This window comes from Simochromis diagramma, unplaced genomic scaffold (genome assembly GCF_900408965.1).
Source record: "Simochromis diagramma unplaced genomic scaffold, fSimDia1.1 OVJJ01000235.1, whole genome shotgun sequence".
NCBI classification, from domain to species: Eukaryota; Metazoa; Chordata; class Actinopteri; order Cichliformes; family Cichlidae; genus Simochromis; species Simochromis diagramma.
This window is the reverse complement of record NW_024386861.1, coordinates 471,366-492,758: the sequence shown is the minus strand read 5'-3', so window position 1 is coordinate 492,758 and position 21,393 is coordinate 471,366. Positions and strand designations below refer to the sequence as shown.

Sequence of the window (21,393 nt, the reverse complement as noted above, 5' to 3'; positions counted from 1 at the left end):
AAAAGACTCACATGCTCAATCAGACACTCACATTTTGTAAACTTGCTGATAATTATCAAAGAAAGATTTTTTTTCCTTTCTGTCCTTAAAACATCTTTATGTCACACTAATACTGACTACAGGAATTCGTTGGGTAATCAGCTATAAGGTGTTTCACAAATCAGTGGGTTAGGATATCAGCTGTGTCACTTTCTGGAAATGAAACACTGACATGTTATTTCAAAACTCCTGTTTTCCTTTCACTCATTTCTCACACTGTGGCTGCTGTTAGGTAATGGTAGTTGACAGGTGGGCTACATGTTTATGCACATGCATCGCTATTTCAGCTATTGTCACGAGAATTTCTAGGCGAGCATTGTTATACATGTCGTGTCAAACACCAATGAAGAGGAAAAATGAAAATCATACATCTAACGATTGGGGACCAAAGTGCCTCCATGACAGCCCATCATGCTCATGTATATATAAAAAACTCCTCTTCTTCGGCTCCATGAATCATTTCAGGCTGTCAGAGGGAAAGCACACAATAACCAGCCGGTAGGCTCCATCTGTTTGAGAACATAAGCTCAACCTCACTCAATTACATTATCGTCACGGTGCCAGGAAGCACAACTGTCCCCTAACTAGAATGGCCTGTTTTTAATTTAATGTTAGTTTAGCAAACAAAGTTTGGGTCAACAGTGTGTGTGTGTGTGTGTGTGTGTGTGTGTGTGTGTGTGAGTGTGAGTGTGTGTGTGTGTGTGTGTGTGTGTGTGTGTGTGTGTGAGTGTGAGTGTGTGTGTGTGTGTGTGTGTGTGAGTGTGAGTGTGTGTGTGTGTGTGTGTGTGTGTGTGTGTGTGTGTGTGTGTGTGTGTGTGAGTGTGTGCGTGCGTCACACCTGGAGTTCAACTGATCAAGTGTTTGCAGTGTTACGGTTAAATGACTACAGAGACATGAGGGTAAAAGGAGATGCTTTTGTAGTTTAGTTTCAGTTTAGATTCTTCTGCTTTCTTTAGCTTGTGATAAAAAAAAAATCAGTAAAAATGAACTGAATTCCTCTGCTAAAAACACATATTTCACGTATCTATAATATTATACTTATAGACAGTCAAACATAGTAACAATGATATTTGAAAATGTCCAACTAGACTTGAGTGAGCCCTGTAAGTCTGCATTCAGCATGTTTGTTGTGCCAACTGCTCGCACCTGTACAGGTCAAACTTTGCAATTTGCATTGCTTTTCATAAAAATGGTAAATGGCTGTGGCCCCCCCCACACTCCCTAGCAGATCGTTACATGGAGAAACCTTTGGAATGCAAGCATGCTGATCCACACAGGTATGCACACAGGTGTACACACAGGTATTCACAGACGCGGACTACAGCTTTCTTGGCTGCTGCCTCAAAGCACATTGTGCGCTGTCTATCTTGCGTGCTGCACAATATCGTTTATTATTTAGTATCTACTGATATCTACTGCTAGCTAGTTTATTGTGATGGTGCTGTTTTTTTTATTATGTTGCTCTTTGTTGTTTGCTTTCTCTTCTGTTTTTTTTCTCCATACAGGTGACCCAGGTGTTTTGTTTTTTTTGTTTGTTTGTTTTTTCCTCTCTTCCCCCCCTTCTCACCGTCTCTTCTCCCCTTTGGTTTTCTCTCTCTCCCTCTCTTTCTTTCATTTTTTCTCCCTGTCCTATCCCCCAGTCATGTCTGTCCCGTTTGTAGCAACTGAAAATAAAATAAATTCATAATTATAATAAAGGTCAATCAAATGGACCAATATGGCAAGGCCATGATGATCCACTTGGTAAAATAAATCCGCTTGGCATCTTTCTTGGCCTTAAGACAACAATTCTGATGGTAAAGATCCAAACGGGACACAAAAAAAAAAAAAAAAAAAAAAAGGAAAAAAAAAAAAAAAAAAAAAAAAAAAAAGGTAAATGGCCTGTATTTGTATAGAGCTTTTACTCGTCCCTAAGGACCCCAAAGCGCTTTACGCAACCAGTCATCCACCCATTCACACACACATTCACACACACATTCACACACACATTCACACACCCATTCACACACACATTCACACACACATTAAAAGATGTAAACATCAGTGTGAAATTTGACACACAGCTCTGGCTTCTTGGGAACGCAGGTTCCCAGGAAGACTTTGGTGTTTTTGCCAAATGCCTGACTGACACCTCGGTTCCTTTTTGTCTTTTTCCAGCGAAGTCAGATTTCCTTTTCAGCAGACTGCCATCAACATTCCTTCAAGTGCTAATGCTGGCAGCTACAGACAATAGATTTAAGTACCTCTCATAATGAGTTTGTTTCTAAATTAGCACAGAGAAACATTTAGAATGTAAATTGTGAATGTCTGGATTGGGACGGGGTTGTTGATGTTTGATGTTTTTTATACTTCCCTGCGGATTGCTTTCACTTTGAATCATCAGTTTGTTTTCACCTTCCTGACAGTCAGTTTTGTTCTGCATTATAATTTTTTTTATTTATTTTTTATGCTCGTTATGATATTATCATTATCATATCAAAAACTAAGATGAATGATTGATTGAAAACTGAAAAAAGAAATGTTCATGAATCTCAAAAATACCATAAGAGTATAAGAGTGCGAGCTGCACTTTATTTTATATTGTGTATGTTGTATATTGTATGTTTAACTGATTGTGCTGTTTGTAATGCTGAATTAGTGTGATATTATATGCTCCTTTATTTAATGAGTCCAGCTAAAAAAATGTTTTTATTTATTCCTTTTTATTTAAAAAAAACGTTATGTTTTATGATGTTTTAATTACAGCGTGATGACATCGGCTTGTTATGGCATTGTGACATTGTAGTAAAAGACGCATCGTAGTGACGTTGTAGCGATGTATTAAAATTAAAAAGTGTGCTGTGGAGCTCTCTCGATGCCCTTTCCTGTGATGAATTAATCAATATGGTTTATTGAACAAATTTTTCAAGGTCAACTTTAGTACCTTGTTATGATGTTTGAAGAAATCAATCCATAAAATATTTTGCATAAAAGTTTAAATTTAGAGTGAACTTTTTTTTTTTTTTTTTACCAACTTTTACATTTGGTCTGACCTTGAACTTGATTTTGACATTGACTCAATTTTCACCAAAATTAAATTAGCTGTTGCTGTTATAGGTATCTGTCACCACACAAAATGTGAAAATAATATTTTTGAAACCTGTGGACACTAGACTGCAAACAAACAAGCAAACAAACAAGCAAACAAATGGAACCAACTGCATTCCCCTGCCTTCAGAGGGATATAACAATATAACTGCAACCATCTTCTGTCCCTTGCTTACTCCTTTTCTAGTATCTTAAAAAAAATGAAAGTGTGCAGCAGTTCATGCAATTAATTCATTGTTTTTTGTTTTTTTTTAATGAAGAAAAACGAGGCCCACGTGGAGTTGGTTTGTGAGGAGCCGTTTGTGTCTGTTTCCCAAGTTCTGCCTTAGCTAACTTGACCTAATGCCAAAAACAGCCAATCAACCAAACAAGCAAAGTTATAGATTTTTAAAAATATAAAAACAGATATCTATTTGTTAAAACATCTTTTCCCCCTCTAAGACGGTTTCTGTCGTGCAAGTTAATGGAAAAATTGTCCTTAACTTCAGATAAGGAATGAATTTCCTTCTATTTTTAGGAGCCATCCATTCTCTGTTCATACCTGATTTGCAACTGTAGCCAACGAACGCAGTTTCAGTTTTACTGTCTTTGAGGAACCTGTGTGGAATTTTGTTTACCGTGTCAGAAGCATTTTTACAAGTAGACGAGCTTTGTGCAAGACCATGTGAAAGAAACAGCCTGATTCCAGCATACAAAACAACTGAAGGGGGTGTGTCTCATCTGGGTGATTCAGGGATTCCATTCATCTCTATGTACATATATGTGTTAACCCTGATGTAACAGATGGTTATCTTACAGACACAACAGCAGGTTTTTGCTTTTGCGTATTTGTTTTTGTGTGAAAATGTCTGTACAAGCCGGGGAAATTGGTGGTATTTCAGACAACAAAACACTGAATGCACCTTGGAAAGGATATGTTTGAAACACCACAATGACAACAGATTGTTCTTCCTCTTATTTTTTATTTCAGAGACTATTTCTTCTTTTTTGTTATTGCAGTTTCTTTCATAGACAAAGCAAATTCACTTCTGTTCATCTCTTTTTGTGTACCCGGGTATCCTCTGAAGTCGGGTATGTCCTGTGTTTTTATATTGGGGACCTTACAGTGACTTTCTTTGCATTTTGTGCTCAGTAAACTCTTTCATACTTTGTGTTTTCCTTAACGAGGACATCTTTTAAATACCAATTTTATACTTACTTTTAATAAAAATACATACTAAAAGAAAATTCAGACTCATCTCAAATAGAGATTTTAAAAGTGAGCTAATGTGTCAGGAAGTTAAACACTTTAAATTGACTTTGACTCAATTCAGCAAAGTCTGTTTTTTAATAATAGATGAATAGATGCATTTTTCCTGTGTGGACAAGTCTGAAGGTACTATTGCAACCTTTATCTGAAACATGTTCTTCTTGGGTGTTTTTCATAACTGTTCACCAATCTCTAAAATTCCCTCCATGAGGTTTTGTGAAATATTACTTTAGATGTTATGAGGTTTTCTTGCATGCACAGCTCGTTTTATATCTTTATATCCGTCCACTCAATGTCAAAGAGACTCAAATAACTTTTTTTTCCTCTACAAGGCCACGTCACCACCTTCAGTTCTATTTAATCACAACATGCCGTGCGTGGGTTGCTAGGGTCCTTCTCCACAATACTGCAGAGTGGTTATCTTTACAGCTTTGAATTTGCCATTGTTGTGGGCCACATTCTCACCCCCGTGCTTCACAGCTGACATGGGTTTCTTCAGAAAGCTGCCTCGGGTTTGTGCCAAATATTTCTACAGTTACTGTGGCCGGGCAAACCGCTCTTATCTCTGCATGCCCGACTTTTTTACTTTTATCTTCTTTAGAAAAGTAACTAGTACTCTTCCACCTGTAATTAAGTTTCAGTAAAAGATATATTTTCAATAATTTAGATTTTTTTTTGATTGCTGGCCAGACTCAGAGGTGTCAATAACCACGACACCACACACGTGAACAGCAAAGAAACCATCACACCTCAGATGTCTGATCTCTAAAACCCCTAATTCTAATGTTATGGATTTTAAAGTGTGATAACTTCCCTTTTCCATGTAAATTATCTGTTTTTCATGTAATCAAATCACCCGAGCTTTTCTATTTTCAGTATCATTAGTTTAAGAATATAATACTGAAAAACTATTAAACAGACACTGTTTTCAAAATGATTTTGCCTTTTCTAACATGTAAAGAAGGAGGCCATCATTTCTTGTCTAACTATAACTTGGATCACTGCTTGATTTATGTGTCTGTCACATAATAATGATGCACACGTTTGCCCCAAGATGGGACTGCTCATTCCGCAAAGAGAAAGCGACTTGTGCAAAAAATGAGGAAGCAAAATGCACAAAAGGCACAGCGTTAATGCAAAGATCAGATCGCTGCTAATGCAAATTCAGCAGCGCCTTGTTTCCTCAGTGACACACTGAAAATAACACCTGGCACGCTCGCTATTTTTTTAACGCATTTTAACCCTATCAGTTTCTGTTCAGGAGAACTGGCGCAGCCAAACAAGTTATTCAGAAAGTCACAAGAGCAACGTGCAGGGTCACGAAAGGTTTGTCTCCACAATGTTATGCACGTTTATAATAAACTGGCAGCATTCTATTACAATATAAAACCTTATAGAAAACACAAGAAACTTAACTGAAGTTTTATATGTAAAATAAATCATATGAGCAACAATAAAATATAAAAAAATGACAATGAAAATTTGAAAGTGAAGGTCGTTTTTTTGTTTTTTTGTTTTTACATTTGCCTTTTTTTCTTCAATAATTTGTGTACTTATGTAAAGGTTTAACTATAGCTAACTATTACATATATGCTTTTATTTTATTTATCAGCACATATTTAAAGCCTAAGTTATGACTGATCAGAAACTTTACTATTTTTTAAGTTACAGGTGTTTAATCATCTTAAAATGTATTAACACTGTATAAAAAATGTAAAAAGATGTGAACATAAATAGGTAAATGGTTAGAAAATACAGATTCATCAATCTGTAAAAACACAAATATGGTTTAAATACGTCTTACTGTAAAATCATGCATTTCATTGCATTTTTATGGATTTTCTCATCGATGTAGTAATATCCAGTCTCAACATCTTTCATTGTAAAATATCTCCCAAATTATGGCTTGTCTTATGAAATGTATAATAGTGTAAACCCCACTGAAAATAACTCCATAAGATATCTCACTATTTGATGAAAGATTTGTCTGGTAATTAAGTGGCTCCGTGATTAATACAAGTTCAGTGATAATATATGTAAATTAGCACGTTAGGCCCCGGCTCAAGACCAGGATGGGACTGGTAGGAGTAGGTATTTGTGGAAAAGCTCGAAAATCTGTGCCAATCAAAAATCAAAAACCCTGAATACTGTATAATTATATGGTTAGTCAGAGGGAGTCATTATCTGCTTCTACATACCAGGTTTCCTGTTTTGCTTCTTTTCATCTTTACATGGTTCTTTCTTATTAATTGTATTGTTCTATTGTATTGCTCTAAAGATGTCAGGCTTGGCAGCTACTGACGGTTAGTTTACCATATCTTTTAATTACACCAACACCAACAGTTTGCTTTACGACTGGCTACACAGGTTTGTGCTGGAGAGTACATTTTATTTATCAGCAAAAATATAAAAATAACCACACATCAAGTGTTTGGGTTGTTTTTGTTTGTTTTGGGGGGTTTGATCACCCAACCTAAACACATTTGATTATTTCATTCAAACTTTAGAATGAATTGTACATAGTTACATCTTTAACCAAGAAAAGCAGCACTGTACTCACTTACATGGAGGTCAGACTGAAGAGTCCAGTTTCCTTGTAATCCCGTTGAGTGTGATCTCTAACAATGCGAGCAAAAGTCCTCTGTGAGGAAATTTAACAAAAAATCCAAAATGAAAAATGAAAATGCTTTGACATGACCAAACCAGTTGGTCTGGGGGAAGTGGGTACCAGCAGCATCATGGTGACAGACACCAGATCAATGACAAGACCCTGGCAAGAAATCGCGGAATACCGTTCATGCTGCCAGTTAAGCAGAAAATGTCTAACAGCATAAACAACAACAGCAGGGGTTGCATTCAGGAACTTAGACTGTTTTGCCAATAACAGTGTCTGTATGAGCGATTAACATTGTTGGGGAAGTTAACTTGGTAATCCCGCCAGGTACAAGGTGTTATAAGATATTTAATGTATTTTTAATGTATTTATAATAACATTGTTAACGTATGAGCTTTATTACAGTACTAAAATGTTTTCCTCTCTTATACCGATGATAGATTTAATAATGTTGATTTACATAAAAGTCGAACTAAACGAAAGCCCTGATTTGGATAAACAGTTGAGAATATTGATGACCTGATGATTTATAATCTCCAAACAGAGGATTCATGCTCATATCAAAACTTTTAGCACATCAGAAACATGTAACACATATTTGTGTTTTGACATTATTTTTGCTTCTTCCCGCAGGCGATACGGTCTCTCAATCACACCACCACACAGCACTGACCCACACATACAGTTCTTACACACACTGGACATTCTGGACATTGTTTTCACTTCATCACTTAAATCACTTTAAGCATATTTGCACTGCACAAGACATAATGTGGATTGCACAACACTGGTCACTATATTCTTCATTTCCAGTTAATACTTGTACAGCTGCTGTTATTGTGTATATATTTATTTATATTTCTTCATACATTCTTATATAGTTCTATATTGTGTATTTTGTTGTACAGTTATTTTATTTTCAACTTTAATTTATATATTTTATCTTATTCTTTCCCAGTTAAATTTACCCTTCATTCTAATTTGTGTTGTACAGTTATTTCATTTTTAACCTTAATTTATATTTTATTCCTTCCTAGTTAAATTTACCCTTTTTAATTTTTCATATTTATTTCCTATCTTATTCATAGCCTCTTCCTTTTTTTTTTCTTTAGGTCACGAGCAGTTGTCCAAGCATTTCACTGCATATCGTACTGTGTATGACTGTGTACGTGACAAATAAAATTTGAATTTGAATAATTGTACCTGATCATTTCCAGAGCAAAGCTTTCTGTTTGTTTGCAGAGAGGTGGCTGCCAAATAGCTATTTGCCAACGACTTGACTTGGCATCTCTACATGATGCGCAGTGTGTCCTTAAGAAATTTGAGGAAACTGGGCAGGTGGAAGACAAAAGAAAAAAATCTATCTATAGCAGATGAACTGAATCTGAAAGTCATGTCCTTAAAGAAATAATAAGCAGGCTTGACTAAGAGAACTCAGGCTGTGATGGAGAATAAAGATGATCACACCAATTTAACGATTTCTTGTTATTATTAGTATCATTGCAGAGTTATACTTATAATTCTACAAGCTTTGTTTTTACATTACATACCGCATTTCTATTTATGTATTTATCTATGTGTGCATGTTTAAAAAAAGGACTGCTGCACATGTTTCACATTTGCCTAACAAAATTTAAAGAAATGAGGGGCGGCGCAAGACGTGCAATACTGCATGTTTCATTTGTAGTTAGATGGAGAAGTCACAGCTACTCTAAACCAGAAAACAATGGCTCACTTTGTTTTCAGACTTTTTAAGAAACCACACCTTCTTTTCCTTTTCCAACTAAGCTTGTAAATGGTTATCAGACTGGTCATGTAACATAATATGTGCGTGTGTTTTGAGAAACATTATTCATATTCAACTTAGAAGCATTATTGCCTTGCTGAGTATAGGGCCTTTTCTAAGTCATTTGTGTGCTTTCCCCACACTCAATTCACTTAATCTCAGGTTACTTAATTTTCACATCAGGTTTCCCTAATTAAATAAGTCTTTAGAGTAATGTAGTCTATTTGTTTTCTTTTCTTTTTTCGTCTTCTTTTAGCCGATTCCTTAGAGGTCGCCGCAGTGGATCATCTGCCTCACCTCACCCTATCCCAGCATCCTCCCCTGTCCTCCTCAACAACATCCATGAACCATCTATGTGGTTTCCTCTTCTCCTTCTGCCTGCCAGCTCATATTCATTTTGCGTTGTCCAATATATCCACCATCCTCCTCTGCACACATCCAAACCAGCTCAGTCTTGCCTCTCTAACTTTGTCTCCAAACTATATCTGTCTTTTTGTAAGTTACACCTTCAAACCATGCACCACAGCAGGTCTCACTATCGTCATGAAAACCTTCCTTTTCGCTCTTACAGCAGTCTGTTCTTAATAAATAAATTGCCTTTTTAAATAACAAGTATGAACAAGTATTTCCTGATTAGTGTAGTTGTGTGGCCTTAAAAGTGTGATTGATGTACCATTTACACTTATTAAGTCGCGGACACCTGTTTCTTTCTTATGAACCCGCCGCAGTACTGTCATTACGAATTTATTACAGGCATTATTTTAGACGCCCCAGTCTTATTTGGGCCCTGCGAGTAAAATACGCGGAAGTTACGGGCGGAAGTAGCCTCGACGGAAGCGGTCGGGTCTGTCAGGGCAGGAAAAAATTTGCAGAATTTGACACAAAGAGGTGAACCCCACCAAACAACACCGCTTATCCCCCCTTTTCCTCGACACCGGCGTCCGCTGCGATGATCCTGTTAGAAATTAATAACCGCATTATCGAGGAGACGCTGACGCTCAAGTTCGACGGCGCATCCAACGGGTGAGAAATCATCGCTACACCTGGCTAGCACCGCTAGCTTCCCCTTTAGCTTCTTACAGAAGATGATGGCTTCATTTAAAGAAACGGGGGAGATCGGGTACAGCAGGTTCAACAAAGTTAAGCTATGTGGTCTAAAGAATATTGATTTTTTTTTAAAGTGCCGAAATACACATAGAGTTAGCTTGTTGCTCTGCCTCGACGAGCCGGGGTGTGTCTGCACGGGCGGTGTTGTGCCAAAAATTGTAACCCCATTGAATTTAACCTCCCCTGGCGGTTCTCCCACATACCTTGGAGATAAAACAACAAAGCACACAATAGATACTTAGGTTATATTTACACTGCGCTGCCAATAAATACGAAGCAAATATTTTTAAAAGGTTACATAGCCTTAAGGGAGCTAGCGGGAATAAAGCTAATTTATAAGCTTTTTAAAAAAAAATGATTAAGCTATTCCACACTGGTTGATAACATCATATGCAAAATCACAAACCGCCTATAAAAACTATTTTTATAAATATAGTATATATTTTTATATGAAGTGAGGACTTTATTTCTTTTTCTTTTTTTCGGACACAACAGGTTTGTCAAGGCAAACTATCTGCTCATTTCCGGTGTCACTCCACCACAGCAGATCAGATTATATGCCCGCGGTGTTTTCACTTAATAAAGACCATTTATTTGCCTTCCGCGGCAGTACATAAAGCTTTTAGTGGCTAAATGATAGCCAACCATCGCCCATCTCTCGCTTTTTCTCCTGCTTCCGCATTCCTGTAGTCAGGCTGAGTCAAGTCTGCTCTGCACAGCCAGCAGCTGCAGCTCCTCAGAGCATGAGCGTGTGGACAAGTCGCTGCAGCATCCACCTTTACACTGTTGATTTGCTACTGTGCATTCGGCAGGCATTGTTTGGATTGTTTTTTTTTTTGTAAAGCTGTCGTGTCGAGATGATTCATTAAAGCTGTGACTCCATCATGACGTCATTACATAAAACATTTAAATGTTTTGCATTTTAGCAAGCGCACGGCTTCATCTTGCAATTAATTTGTGTCCCAGTCCTTGACTGGCAGCGGGAGTAATACCAGTATTGTACAGTACTGTAACTTGAACAGCAGCTAACAGGTCCTGTTCAGATTATAATGTAGAAGAAATAATGAGGGTCAGTTCTGATTAACTCCCCATCCATGTATTTCACAAACTGGTAACCAGCTTACCATGAAGACACCCTTGACTAAGCCACTCTACACGTGCTGTAAAGCTAGAGATACTGTTGAGCTTTTATGGTTTTATCAGAGGAAGTGATTTAGTTTGGTCAGCTGCAACTGCTACTAGCAGTTCTTTTTGTTTCTCCTTTTGCAGAATAATGTCTGCAAATTCAACCATGTTATTGCATTTTTTTTAAATCACCAAATATCGGTATTAGTATCATTCTTAAAAACCTACATTGGATGGGCTCTAATCATCTTTCATCATACAAATATAAAGAATCTAGTGGCAGTAATTATAACAAACGGGAAACAAAGCAATAGCTAGCTAGCTTGTTTGCAGTGTGTGGCTTTGACTGCTGCGATGACCCTTTTTGTTCCCTTTTTAACCATCAAGTCTACTTAAACCTCCTCACTACCTTCATTGTTTCTTTGTTTGTTTTGATGCTATTTAAGATGGTAAATTGAACTCCAGCTTTGTGGGCTTAACAAACTGGTCTCCTCATGTTGTTTCTTTTTCTCCTCACAGAACCAAACCAGAGGCCGTCGATGTGACGTTTGCAGGTGAGTGTCTCGTGCAGCAGCGTGCTATTTTTGCCCCGTTTGTACTATATTTGAATATCCGTGTTTAGATTTTAACACACAGTTTCGATAACGTGGCTCTCTCAGCCGAGTTGAGCCTTTTTGCTGTTCTCCAAATTAAATAAAACCAAATCATACGAGCCAGTGTTGGATGGGTCGCATGACATTTCTTTAAATGACTTTAATGTAGTTCATATTATGGCTTATAGATTTCTGTGTGTGTTGTGTCGTGCAGTATTTTGTGTAACCCGCTGTGAAGAAGGTTGTAATGTAATGTTTGTAACTGATCAGACACAATCACATTTTCTTGCACGCCTATTTCAAAATTTAAAGGGTGGTGCTGATGGTGGTGTTGTCTTCCGTTTCCTATTATGCAGCCAGCTTATTGCACATGTTCCTGTAATCAGTGTTGAATCTGAAAACATGGACTGAGATTACTAAGACGTCTCGTCTGTCTAAGTGAGGAATGAAAAGATCGAGGCGTTCATTGGAGTCTTTCCTGAGTTGCTCACCGTGTCTCCTGTGCCTGTTTCAGCTGTGACTGAATGTGTTTAGCGCCTACTAGCATGTATTTTACTTATTTCTTATCCATTCCCTTGTCTTCTGTTTTATGTTTGTACAGCACTTTGGTCAACACGAGTTGTTTTTAAATGGGTTTTATAATTCATTTAAAGTTGAGCATTTCTCCCCCGCTGGTATTAACTCTGTGCCTGTGTGCTGCAGACTTCGATGGCGTCTTGTACCACATCTCCAACCCCAATGGGGACAAGACCAAAGTGATGATCAGCATCTCTCTGAAGTTCTACAAGGAGCTGCAGGATCATGGAGCTGACGAGGTAAAACACACACACAAAAGAGAGCGAGAGAGCGAGAGGCTGGAAAATGTTTCTCAAAACCTGAATACAAAGAATCAGATGATTTTTTTATTTAGCATGTATGACACAGAGGCCTCTGCAGAGTCTTGATTATAGCTGGTTTCACATCCTCTACAACACAAGCACATTCTCGTTATACAGAAAGTGCAATTAAGGATAACCTTAAAAGGGTTATTATTATCACATCTATAGTTTAAATCAGGGACTAAAGCTGCTTTGTATGATTGGTCATCTTATAGCTGTCCTTTCTGCAGCTCCTCAGTTCACCCTTTATCTGAACCCACACACTGTAGGTCCTGTCTCTTTAAGCCACGCTCTCTAAAAGCCCCTTTTTTCTGCTTAGCTGTCCCTCATGTGGGTTTTTACAAACAGAACCTACTTCTTATAAACTCGACTTTGGCTGTGGCTATGATGACCATATAAGGCGATCCACAATGATGTCAGCTCGGCACAAGAGTAGGAAAAAGCAGTTGTGAACCGAGGCTTAAGTACAGTCACAGGGGGTTACCTTCTTTCCATTCAGTCGCCTTTTTACGGCTATGCTTAATATGAGTCAATTATTGTGATATTGTTTTAATGTGACTTTAAACTTCTTCTAACATGCTGTGGTGTCACAATAAACCAGCCCTGCATGTCGAGCTGCAAACGTGAGTAGAATCTGGTATAAACGTCCACCACACTGCTGGCTGCTGTCTGTACCACGCTTCGGTGTCACTCAGAGGCCTGTGTCCTTTTATGTCTGTGCTGGCGTTTGATACACACATGCAGCATTATTCAGTGCTGTGCATTGGTCCATTTATGCTCTGTTATTCTAAGCAGTGAATAGAAGCTGATCAAAGGCAGGTTAAGGGAGAAAACTGCACAACCAAGCAAAATATGTTTTGGTTTCCTTTTAAAGGGGGTAAATCCGGGTGGTCATGGCACCTGCTGCTTTGTTTTGCATTTTTTTGTGTTGGTGTTTCATCCTTGAGCGCACTAAAAGGGCCCGAGGTTCATCCAGGCTTGAACATAAAGCACCTTTAGTTTTGCTTTGTTCTTCAGCACGATATATGATTATTTTAATGAAAAGCACTAAAACAAACGTGAGGTTTTGGGTTGTTTTTTTTGTTTGTTTGTTTTTTGTGGCATCTGATTGAAATATGCTTAGCTTTGTTCAGTTTTCTTCAACCAGATCCCTGATTGGTACATGAGAGTTAATCTGGGACAGTGCGTGCAAGTGTCTTTCATTGCACACTTTGATTTCAGTGATAATAAACCTGAGTGCAAGTGAAACTGTAAAAAGAGCCATGGGTTCAGGCAAGGCTGCTACTGAATTTGATTCCTGATGATGGTGAGTCGATCTGAGATATAAAATAAAAGTAGAATGAGGTCATTATTTCCCTCCACACACACAAACACACACAAACCTACACAAGTGCTCTGCTGCCATGTAAGGAAGAAAGCAGCCGCTGAGGCTTTCAGTAGAAACAGGAAGTGTGTGTGTGTGTGACTCACCCCAGGCGAGGAAGTGCTGACTGCGAGCAGCAGCCACTGTGTATGAAAGGCTTGGCTGCTGCCCAGCCGCTTGGCCCCTCCTCGTTCCCTGAAGCTGGGAATAGCGGTGTGAATAGTGGCACATTCGTTTTATTCTTCCTGTGACGAGTCAGTTTGGAAAACAGTTTTTGGATGAGCGGCGCAGGGGCTGTTTTTTAAGCCGCTTGCTCATTCTCACACACACTAAAAACTAAATAGACGCTACACACATTCAGTGTTTGCATGAATTAACACAATGACAGTTTCAGAAAACTGCAGTTTCCTAAAGCTTGGCAGAACGTCAGCTGAGATTTAAAGACACAGTTGATGCTTGTCTGAGATTACTTGTGAGGAGATCCCAGGGTTTGGGTGTGATAACAGCAAAGGCACGAGCCCCCTTTGAAATAAGCTTCAACTGCTTAATAGTGAAAAGTGATCAGGAAGCTTATCAAGATAGTTTAAGGCTTTAAACTCCAACAGTGTCACTTTACTCTGGATTCTGTAAAGCACAGGCTGCAAACGTTTTGTTTTGTCCCAGTCAGTAATCTGGCCGCAGCATATGATTGAGCAACTCCAGTATGCAGCGCAAAACAGCAGTCCAGTCTGTGGGTGGAACACAAGGCATGCATAACCACAAAAGAGTTTGGAACAAACTGCTCTCTTGACTTGGCTGCGTTGATTTGTCAAAGATTATCTTAAAGTTCTTAACCTGCGTTTTAATAAAAGGAGTTCAAAAGCCCAGGTTACCCATCAGCCGCTCTGTTAGAGGACCAAACAATGTGAAACTTAGCCTTCTTATGGAACAGCTGTTTCATAGCTAAATACAGTCGTAAACCATCTACATAGCAGCAAAATCAAATGTGATGTTGGTATGTCGAGTAATTTGACCTAAAGGGAGCAAGTACAAGGAAGAAAGAACAGACCCCTGTGAGGAGACTGTGACGTTTTTGTGTTGGATTCTTGCCGTTGGTCTGATTTGCATATTGCTCTGTTCATTCCTGAATGACATCTATTACAGAGGAGCCTCCGACCTTTCATTACCTCCTTCTTGTCACAGTACAAGTCTTTGATTGAGCGGCAAGTTTGTTTAGCCACCTCTCTGCTCTGTCGTAAAAAAACATACTTAAAACGGACCTCTCACGCTCTTATCTCTTATACACATGAAATTCCGGATGTTCAACAAGTCAGTGTATGTATGAGTAATTCCCAGGAGGTAGAAACTCTATTACAAACATTTGTTTTCTACTCTCAGCTCTGTATGATGTCAGTAAGAGTGGCTATATCACATTTTAACATCCAAACACCAATCCAAGCGTTGACTCTACGGCAGTAATCGTAAAGCTTCAGTGGCCATTTTTCTCCTTTGGATTGAGACACAAACCCAGGCTCCTGTGTCAAAAGCTAGTTTCCTTCTGATACTCGTCTCGAGTCCTGATATCAGTATGTAGATGCGTCCACTGTGGTGAGAAGTCTTGGGACATGAGGAAGCTGCCAAAAGTACTCTTTCATTTATATTAGAGTTCATAAATCTATTAATGAATTTATGTTGTGTTCTTAGATATTAATATTGAGGTTTCTCATGTGACGTCATTAGCACATGCCATATTCTATGTGATGGAGCCACCAGTTGTTAGGGAAAAATGTGTGTTCTCCCACTGGTTGGCAGTGATTCTTTAAAGCTGCTTGTTGTCGCTGGATCAAAAATGTAGTGATTGCTTTGGTTGCCTGTAGTTTTTGATGTTTGTCTGCAAATATCTGTTAACTGCAGGTAGTACAGCAGTAGTACAGATTGAAAAGGACGTGGATAAGATACAGCTTGAATCTAATTAGAAATACAGAACATTGTTTTTTAAAGTAAAAGTTATGCCGCAGCGCTGCAGCCAACATGTTTCAGAAGGTGCAACTTTTAGTCTGAAAGTTGACCTTTCCCATTTCCTGTTAGCGTCACACTCCTCACAGTATCACTACAGCTCAAAGTCCATCACTTCCCTTTAAATACAGACCGCAGCGGTACGCTAGTTGACAAAGGCAGTCACAAGAAGGTTTTTTGCTAACCGGTCAAGAACTGAGCGTTTCTATTGACAGGCGGTTGGCAAGGCATCATTGACCAGCATGAAGTCCTGCCTGATTGGGTCTTTAAAAGTTATTTTCCCCACCAACTCCCGTCAACTTCTAGAAACCACTTAAAACCAGTTAGAGAATACTATGCGGGTAGTTGCCAGATGGTTGCAGACCAGTCTCTAGGCCTGGGTGACCAGGACCTTATTCACTTGATCCTACATTGTCACCACGGTTGTCAAACGTCCAAAATGATGGACAGGTTCACACCACATGGTTAGAGGCCATGTTTTTGCAAAATCCCAATAAAGTTCTTCTTCTTGTTTCTTTTTGTTTTTGCAAAGCTACCTTAGACATCAAGTCTAAAAATATGGAGCTGGGAGAGGTCCTCTTAGATCTCACAGGATTCCCACCACATGTGAAAACTACTAAGATTCCCAAGAAAATGAAAGATCTGTTTTGAAAGTGGTTAAAAGAAAGCCTCCAAGTTTTAATTATCCTCCAACCTGTGTGAATTTTTCTCCACTGTGCTATTAAAGCCACACCTTTGGAGTCGGGCCTCTAACAATACTCTTCAATTAGCAGAGTAATTATTCAGTGGTTTGTTTGTTTTTAGGCCTATTGAGTAATCTGTCTTTTGCTGTTGTGCTACATTTGTTCTGTGCAGTGCAGCTCTTGAAAAACCACAATACGGATGTGTGTTACAAATAAAGTTCATATTTTTAATTCCAGTTGCTCAAGAGGGTCTATGGGAACTTCCTGGTTTCACCAGAGGCGGGTAAGGTCTTTTTGAGCTCTTTTTTTTCTGCAAGTTTCAGAAATCAGCTGAGCCTTGATGCTATTTTTTTTCCTCGACTGTAAAAATAAAAGCTCTACATGTATTATATTACAGGCTACAACGTGTCCCTCCTCTACGACCTGGACGTTCTACCAGCCAACAAAGATGAGGTTGTCCACCAGGCCGGCATGCTCAAGAGGAACTGCTTTGCCTCAGTGTTTGAGAAATATTTCAAGTTCCAGGAGGAAGGCAAAGAGGGCGAGAAGAGGGCCGTGGTCCACTACAGAGAGGACGAGTCCATGTGAGTGTGTCATGAGAAACATTTAGAAAAGCAAGAGTTAAAGATATTTGTTAGTCATTTCAGCACAGGTCTTAAAGTATATCAAAAATAAATTGATGTATTTCGGACCTCGTTCCTGTCATTTCTCTGGAAGCCAACGTAACTTGTGGTCGCTGCAGGTATTTGGAGGCCAAGAAAGACAGAGTGACGGTGGTGTTCAGCACAGTGTTCAAAGACGACGACGACGTCATCATCGGCAAAGTCTTCATGCAGGTGTGTGTGAGGCCACATTTACTGATTTCTACTGTCTTTGCTTAGCTCTTTTTCCATTCGTACCTACTCGGATCGACTCGACTTGGATGGACGTCGAGGGAAGAATATACGTGCTTCTCTGATCGGTCTGTGGCTATTTATCAGACTTGATCACTGCGTTATTTTTTTTTTTTTTATACCCATTTCCTCTGTTGCTGAGTTTCAAAAAAGGCGGTTTTAATTTTGACCAGCCAATCAGTGGCATGAGTCTGATGATGACACATTTTAGTACCTGTTTGGAACCTCTGCAGAGCAGATATTTTAAAAGTACCTGGTTCCAAGTGAATGGAAAACCCTGAAAACAGTAGCGAACTGTGCCGAGTCGATCCGAGTAGGTTCTAATGGAAAAGGGGCTTTAATTTGCATTACCGCCTCCTACTGGACCAGAGTGGAGCACTTTCATGTAACATATTCCTGTAATTCCTGTCATTCCGACCACTGACTCCAACTGTATTGCCCTCTCTCTTTTTCTTTTTTCATTTTGATAATTAAAGAAGCTCTAAAAAAGTGCTGCAAACATATTTTTCCTGTGTGTAGGAGTTCAAAGAGGGTCGGAGAGCCAGCCACACAGCTCCCCAGGTGCTCTTCAGCCACAGGGAGCCTCCTCTGGAGCTGAAGGACACAGACGCCGCCGTCGGGGACAACATCGGATACATCACTTTCGGTCGGTGCTTTGTTTGTAGTTTAACAAAGACTCGCATTTGCTGATCACTTCACAGCCAACGCAGTGGTTTTAATTTGTTGCTTTGTGTTTTCAGTCCTGTTTCCGCGTCACACCAATGCCAATGCCAGAGACAACACCATCAACCTCATCCACACCTTCAGGGACTACCTGCACTACCACATAAAGTGCTCCAAGGTGAATTCACCTCAGCCAGTCACTCCTCTACACTTGATGGATTTATTTACTTGGCAGCACATCATACACAGAGAAAACTGATAGTAAAAGTTTTCTGGGTTTCAGATAATTTTACACAACAAAACTTTCTTTGCTTTAATCCTTGATCCAGCCCGATCTTTGTCCCAAGTAATAAATGCTTGTTTTGTTCGTTTCAGTGTTATTTCTGAGCTGTTTGGTTGTGTTTGAAGGGCCCTGACAGGTGAACTCAAGTCAGTAAACACACCTGCCAAAGCTGAAAGCTAAAAACCACAAACAATCCTCCACCGCGATAGTGCGGTTTTTCTCTCTTTTTCTTTCTCTGCAATACAAAGTCCCGCTGTCGGTGAGATCTCGTCTGACTACCCCCAAGAGGGCGTTTGTGTAGATGCGACGACCCACGAAGCAAGACTTGCTCGAACGTCGTCCTCTTCCTGTAACCCCTAATCAGTGCATGTTTTGTATGACTGACATTTCAGAGATGTGGATGTTGGTTGTCTTTGTCTCAGACAGTGAGCTGACGAGGCAGATGTATTTATAGGCTTAAATGTTAGAAATGCGATGATGTAAACTTAGAAAACAAACAACCGCTGTTTTTTTCGAGCATGAGCAGTTTCGCTCGAGCCATTAGCACAGAGCAAAGCATGCATCCCCCCCTCCTCCGCCCTGCAGCCTTGCGACCAGGGGAAATGTGCCAACACTGGAGACTAAACACTTAACATCATAAGGTTGCGATTGGCATTGAATCACATGTCCCGTCTCTTCCGCAGGCCTACATTCACACACGTATGAGAGCCAAGACGTCAGACTTCCTCAAGGTGCTGAACCGCGCTCGACCCGACGCAGAGAAGAAGGAGATGAAGACCATCTCGTAAGTAGCCTCTGCTCTCCTCCCTGTTTCTGTCAAACGGAGTTCAACTGATTATATCTGACTTAACACAACCTCACCCGCCCTTTAAGGCTTCATCTTCAGCTTTAGCGCATTTCAGATCTTGCACAAGGATGTGTTCGGGAATCAGAAGCATCTTTGTTCGTGATAACTTATAAAAAAGGCAAAACAAGCGGCGGATTCAGGCTGGGGATACTATCTCGGCATTCCTGTTTTTACAAGATAAAAGCGCCTTTTTCATCTTTCAGTCTGTGTGTTTTTGAGGTGTGCAGCATGTTTGCCTGCATAGTTTTCTATTGTTTGAAAGGTGCGCATACATACAGCGTGAGCTCAGAGAGGCTTTGCACCGAGGCTAACGTGTAACCGAAATAGGAACGATTCGATTGGAAGACTGGACGAGTGCCACTCCCCGCTTCGGCAGTTAGTTGATAAACATTTCTGTTGAATCTCAGGTTGACGACTGACGGGGAAAAAATGTTGATGTGAACACAAAACTGAAATCCAAGTGTCAGTCACCTTTAATGTCACGCAATGACACGAAAGCATGCGACAGATTCCCTTATATGATTGTGTAGCACTATCGTTTTTGATGTTCAGGTATGCACAAAGATGAATGGAATCTTTCAGTAGCTCTCAGAGGGCCTGCCAAAACACGATACAAACAGGAAGTGCACCAACAACAACCTGTAAATATGTCCTTTTTTTAATTGCTGAGGATTACAACGTGCAGTCCTTTTCGTTGAACTGTTTTTTTTAACTTGACTCCGTTTCTTGGAAACTTGTTTACATCCAAAGCTGGAGGCAGCAGTCAGCATGTGTGACACAAATAAGGGGAAATGTTGTGTTTAGCTTGTTTTTTAAGGCACCTACCAGGGCAGGAGGGAGTCGGGCTCGCTCACTGTTCACTGGTTCTGTCTTCATTTTTATCATAACATGTGACCGATGTTCATGTTCTCATCTGACAAAAAACTGTTTTGTCTTTACGTTTTCAGTGGAAAGACCTTCTCCCGCTGAGGCCGACCCTAACCTGAAAAAGTACAATCCACCCCCGCCCCCCCACCTCCTGTGGGCATGCCCAGACGCGCCACAATGAGACTTAACGCCACATCGGACCGGACTTCAGGAAGCCTCTAATTCCCCGCCCGCCCTCCCAGCCTCTCATGTCCAGACTTTTGTTTTGTTTTTGTTTGTTTTTTTATTCTTATTTGGTTGAATAATAATGCTGTCCGTACCTGAGGAAACCCTCACAATAAATGGAAAAAGGGCATTCCTTGCTTTGCATAGTTAAAAAGAAAAGAAGAATTATTAGTCCTATATAAATATATATATGATAAAACTGAAATTTTTGATACGATATCTTTTACTCCATTTGGTACTCTTGCTTGCCCTCACAGTCATGATGGATGATTTCAGTCCCCTCTGTACTTTCATGTCTTCTGTACCGTTGTCATGGAAAAAAGAGAAATAAATCACGCTTTAAAAAAAGCATCTTTTTGTTCACTTTTTTTCACTTGATAAAATTTTATCAAGTGAACTGTTTGCTTACTGTCCTGATAGAGGATAGCCAAGAGTGAAAAAACTGAACTCCTTTTGCAGTGTGTTTGGGGACACACAACTAAAAGGAAGTTTGTTGTGTGGAGCCAGCTGAGGTGGTTCAGGCATCTGACGAGGATGCCTCTTGGGCACCTCCTGGATGAGGTGTTCCAGGCATGTCCCACCGGGAGGATGTCCCAGGGAAGACTCAGGACACGCCGGAGAGATTGTATCGCTCGGTTGGACTGGGAGCGCCTTGGTGTTCCCCTGGATAAGCTGGAGGAGGTGGCCGGGGAGAGGGAGGTCTGGGCTTCTCTGCTTAGGCTGCTGCCCCGCAACCCAGCCCCAGATAAGCAGAAGGAGATTGATGGATGGGTTTGTTGTGTGTTTATTTAGTTGAGGTTCTTCAGTTTTCAAGGATTACCTGGTCCTGGAGAAATCGGAACAAAGGCGACTAAGGTGACTTTGAATGTGGGATTGTTGTTGGTGAGTATTTTAGAAATTGCTAATCTACTGACATTTTTCCCAGACAACCAACTCTGGAGTTTACAGAGGATGGTCTGAACAACAGAAAATAAACACAGTGAGCTGCAAAATGTTGCTGCCAGAGGAGAACAGCCAGACTGCTTTGAGCTGAAATGAAGGCAGCAGTAATTCAAATAACCACTTGTTACAACCAAGGAATGCAGAAAAGCATCTC

At 39.8% G+C, this 21,393-nt stretch overlaps 1 protein-coding gene and 1 long non-coding RNA gene across 2 annotated transcripts; one reads left to right on the top strand and one right to left on the bottom strand.

Moving 5' to 3' along the window:
- Positions 1 to 877: 877 nt before the first annotated feature.
- Positions 878 to 14,734, bottom strand: LOC120733256. The gene is made up of 3 exons (XR_005695768.1): positions 14,621 to 14,734; positions 11,038 to 11,042; positions 878 to 888 (listed from the first exon to the last, which is right to left on the bottom strand). It is a non-coding gene; the product is annotated as an uncharacterized LOC120733256 (long non-coding RNA).
- Positions 9,575 to 20,648, top strand: arpc2 (actin related protein 2/3 complex, subunit 2). Its single transcript, XM_040031336.1, has 10 exons — positions 9,575 to 9,798; positions 11,527 to 11,561; positions 12,303 to 12,415; positions 16,757 to 16,802; positions 16,917 to 17,103; positions 17,262 to 17,355; positions 17,932 to 18,058; positions 18,153 to 18,253; positions 19,042 to 19,142; positions 20,153 to 20,648. Exons 1-10 carry the CDS (start codon positions 9,725 to 9,727, stop codon positions 20,172 to 20,174), a joined length of 900 nt encoding a protein of 299 aa, XP_039887270.1. The 5' UTR covers positions 9,575 to 9,724; the 3' UTR covers positions 20,175 to 20,648.
- The last annotated feature ends 745 nt before the right edge of the window (positions 20,649 to 21,393 follow it).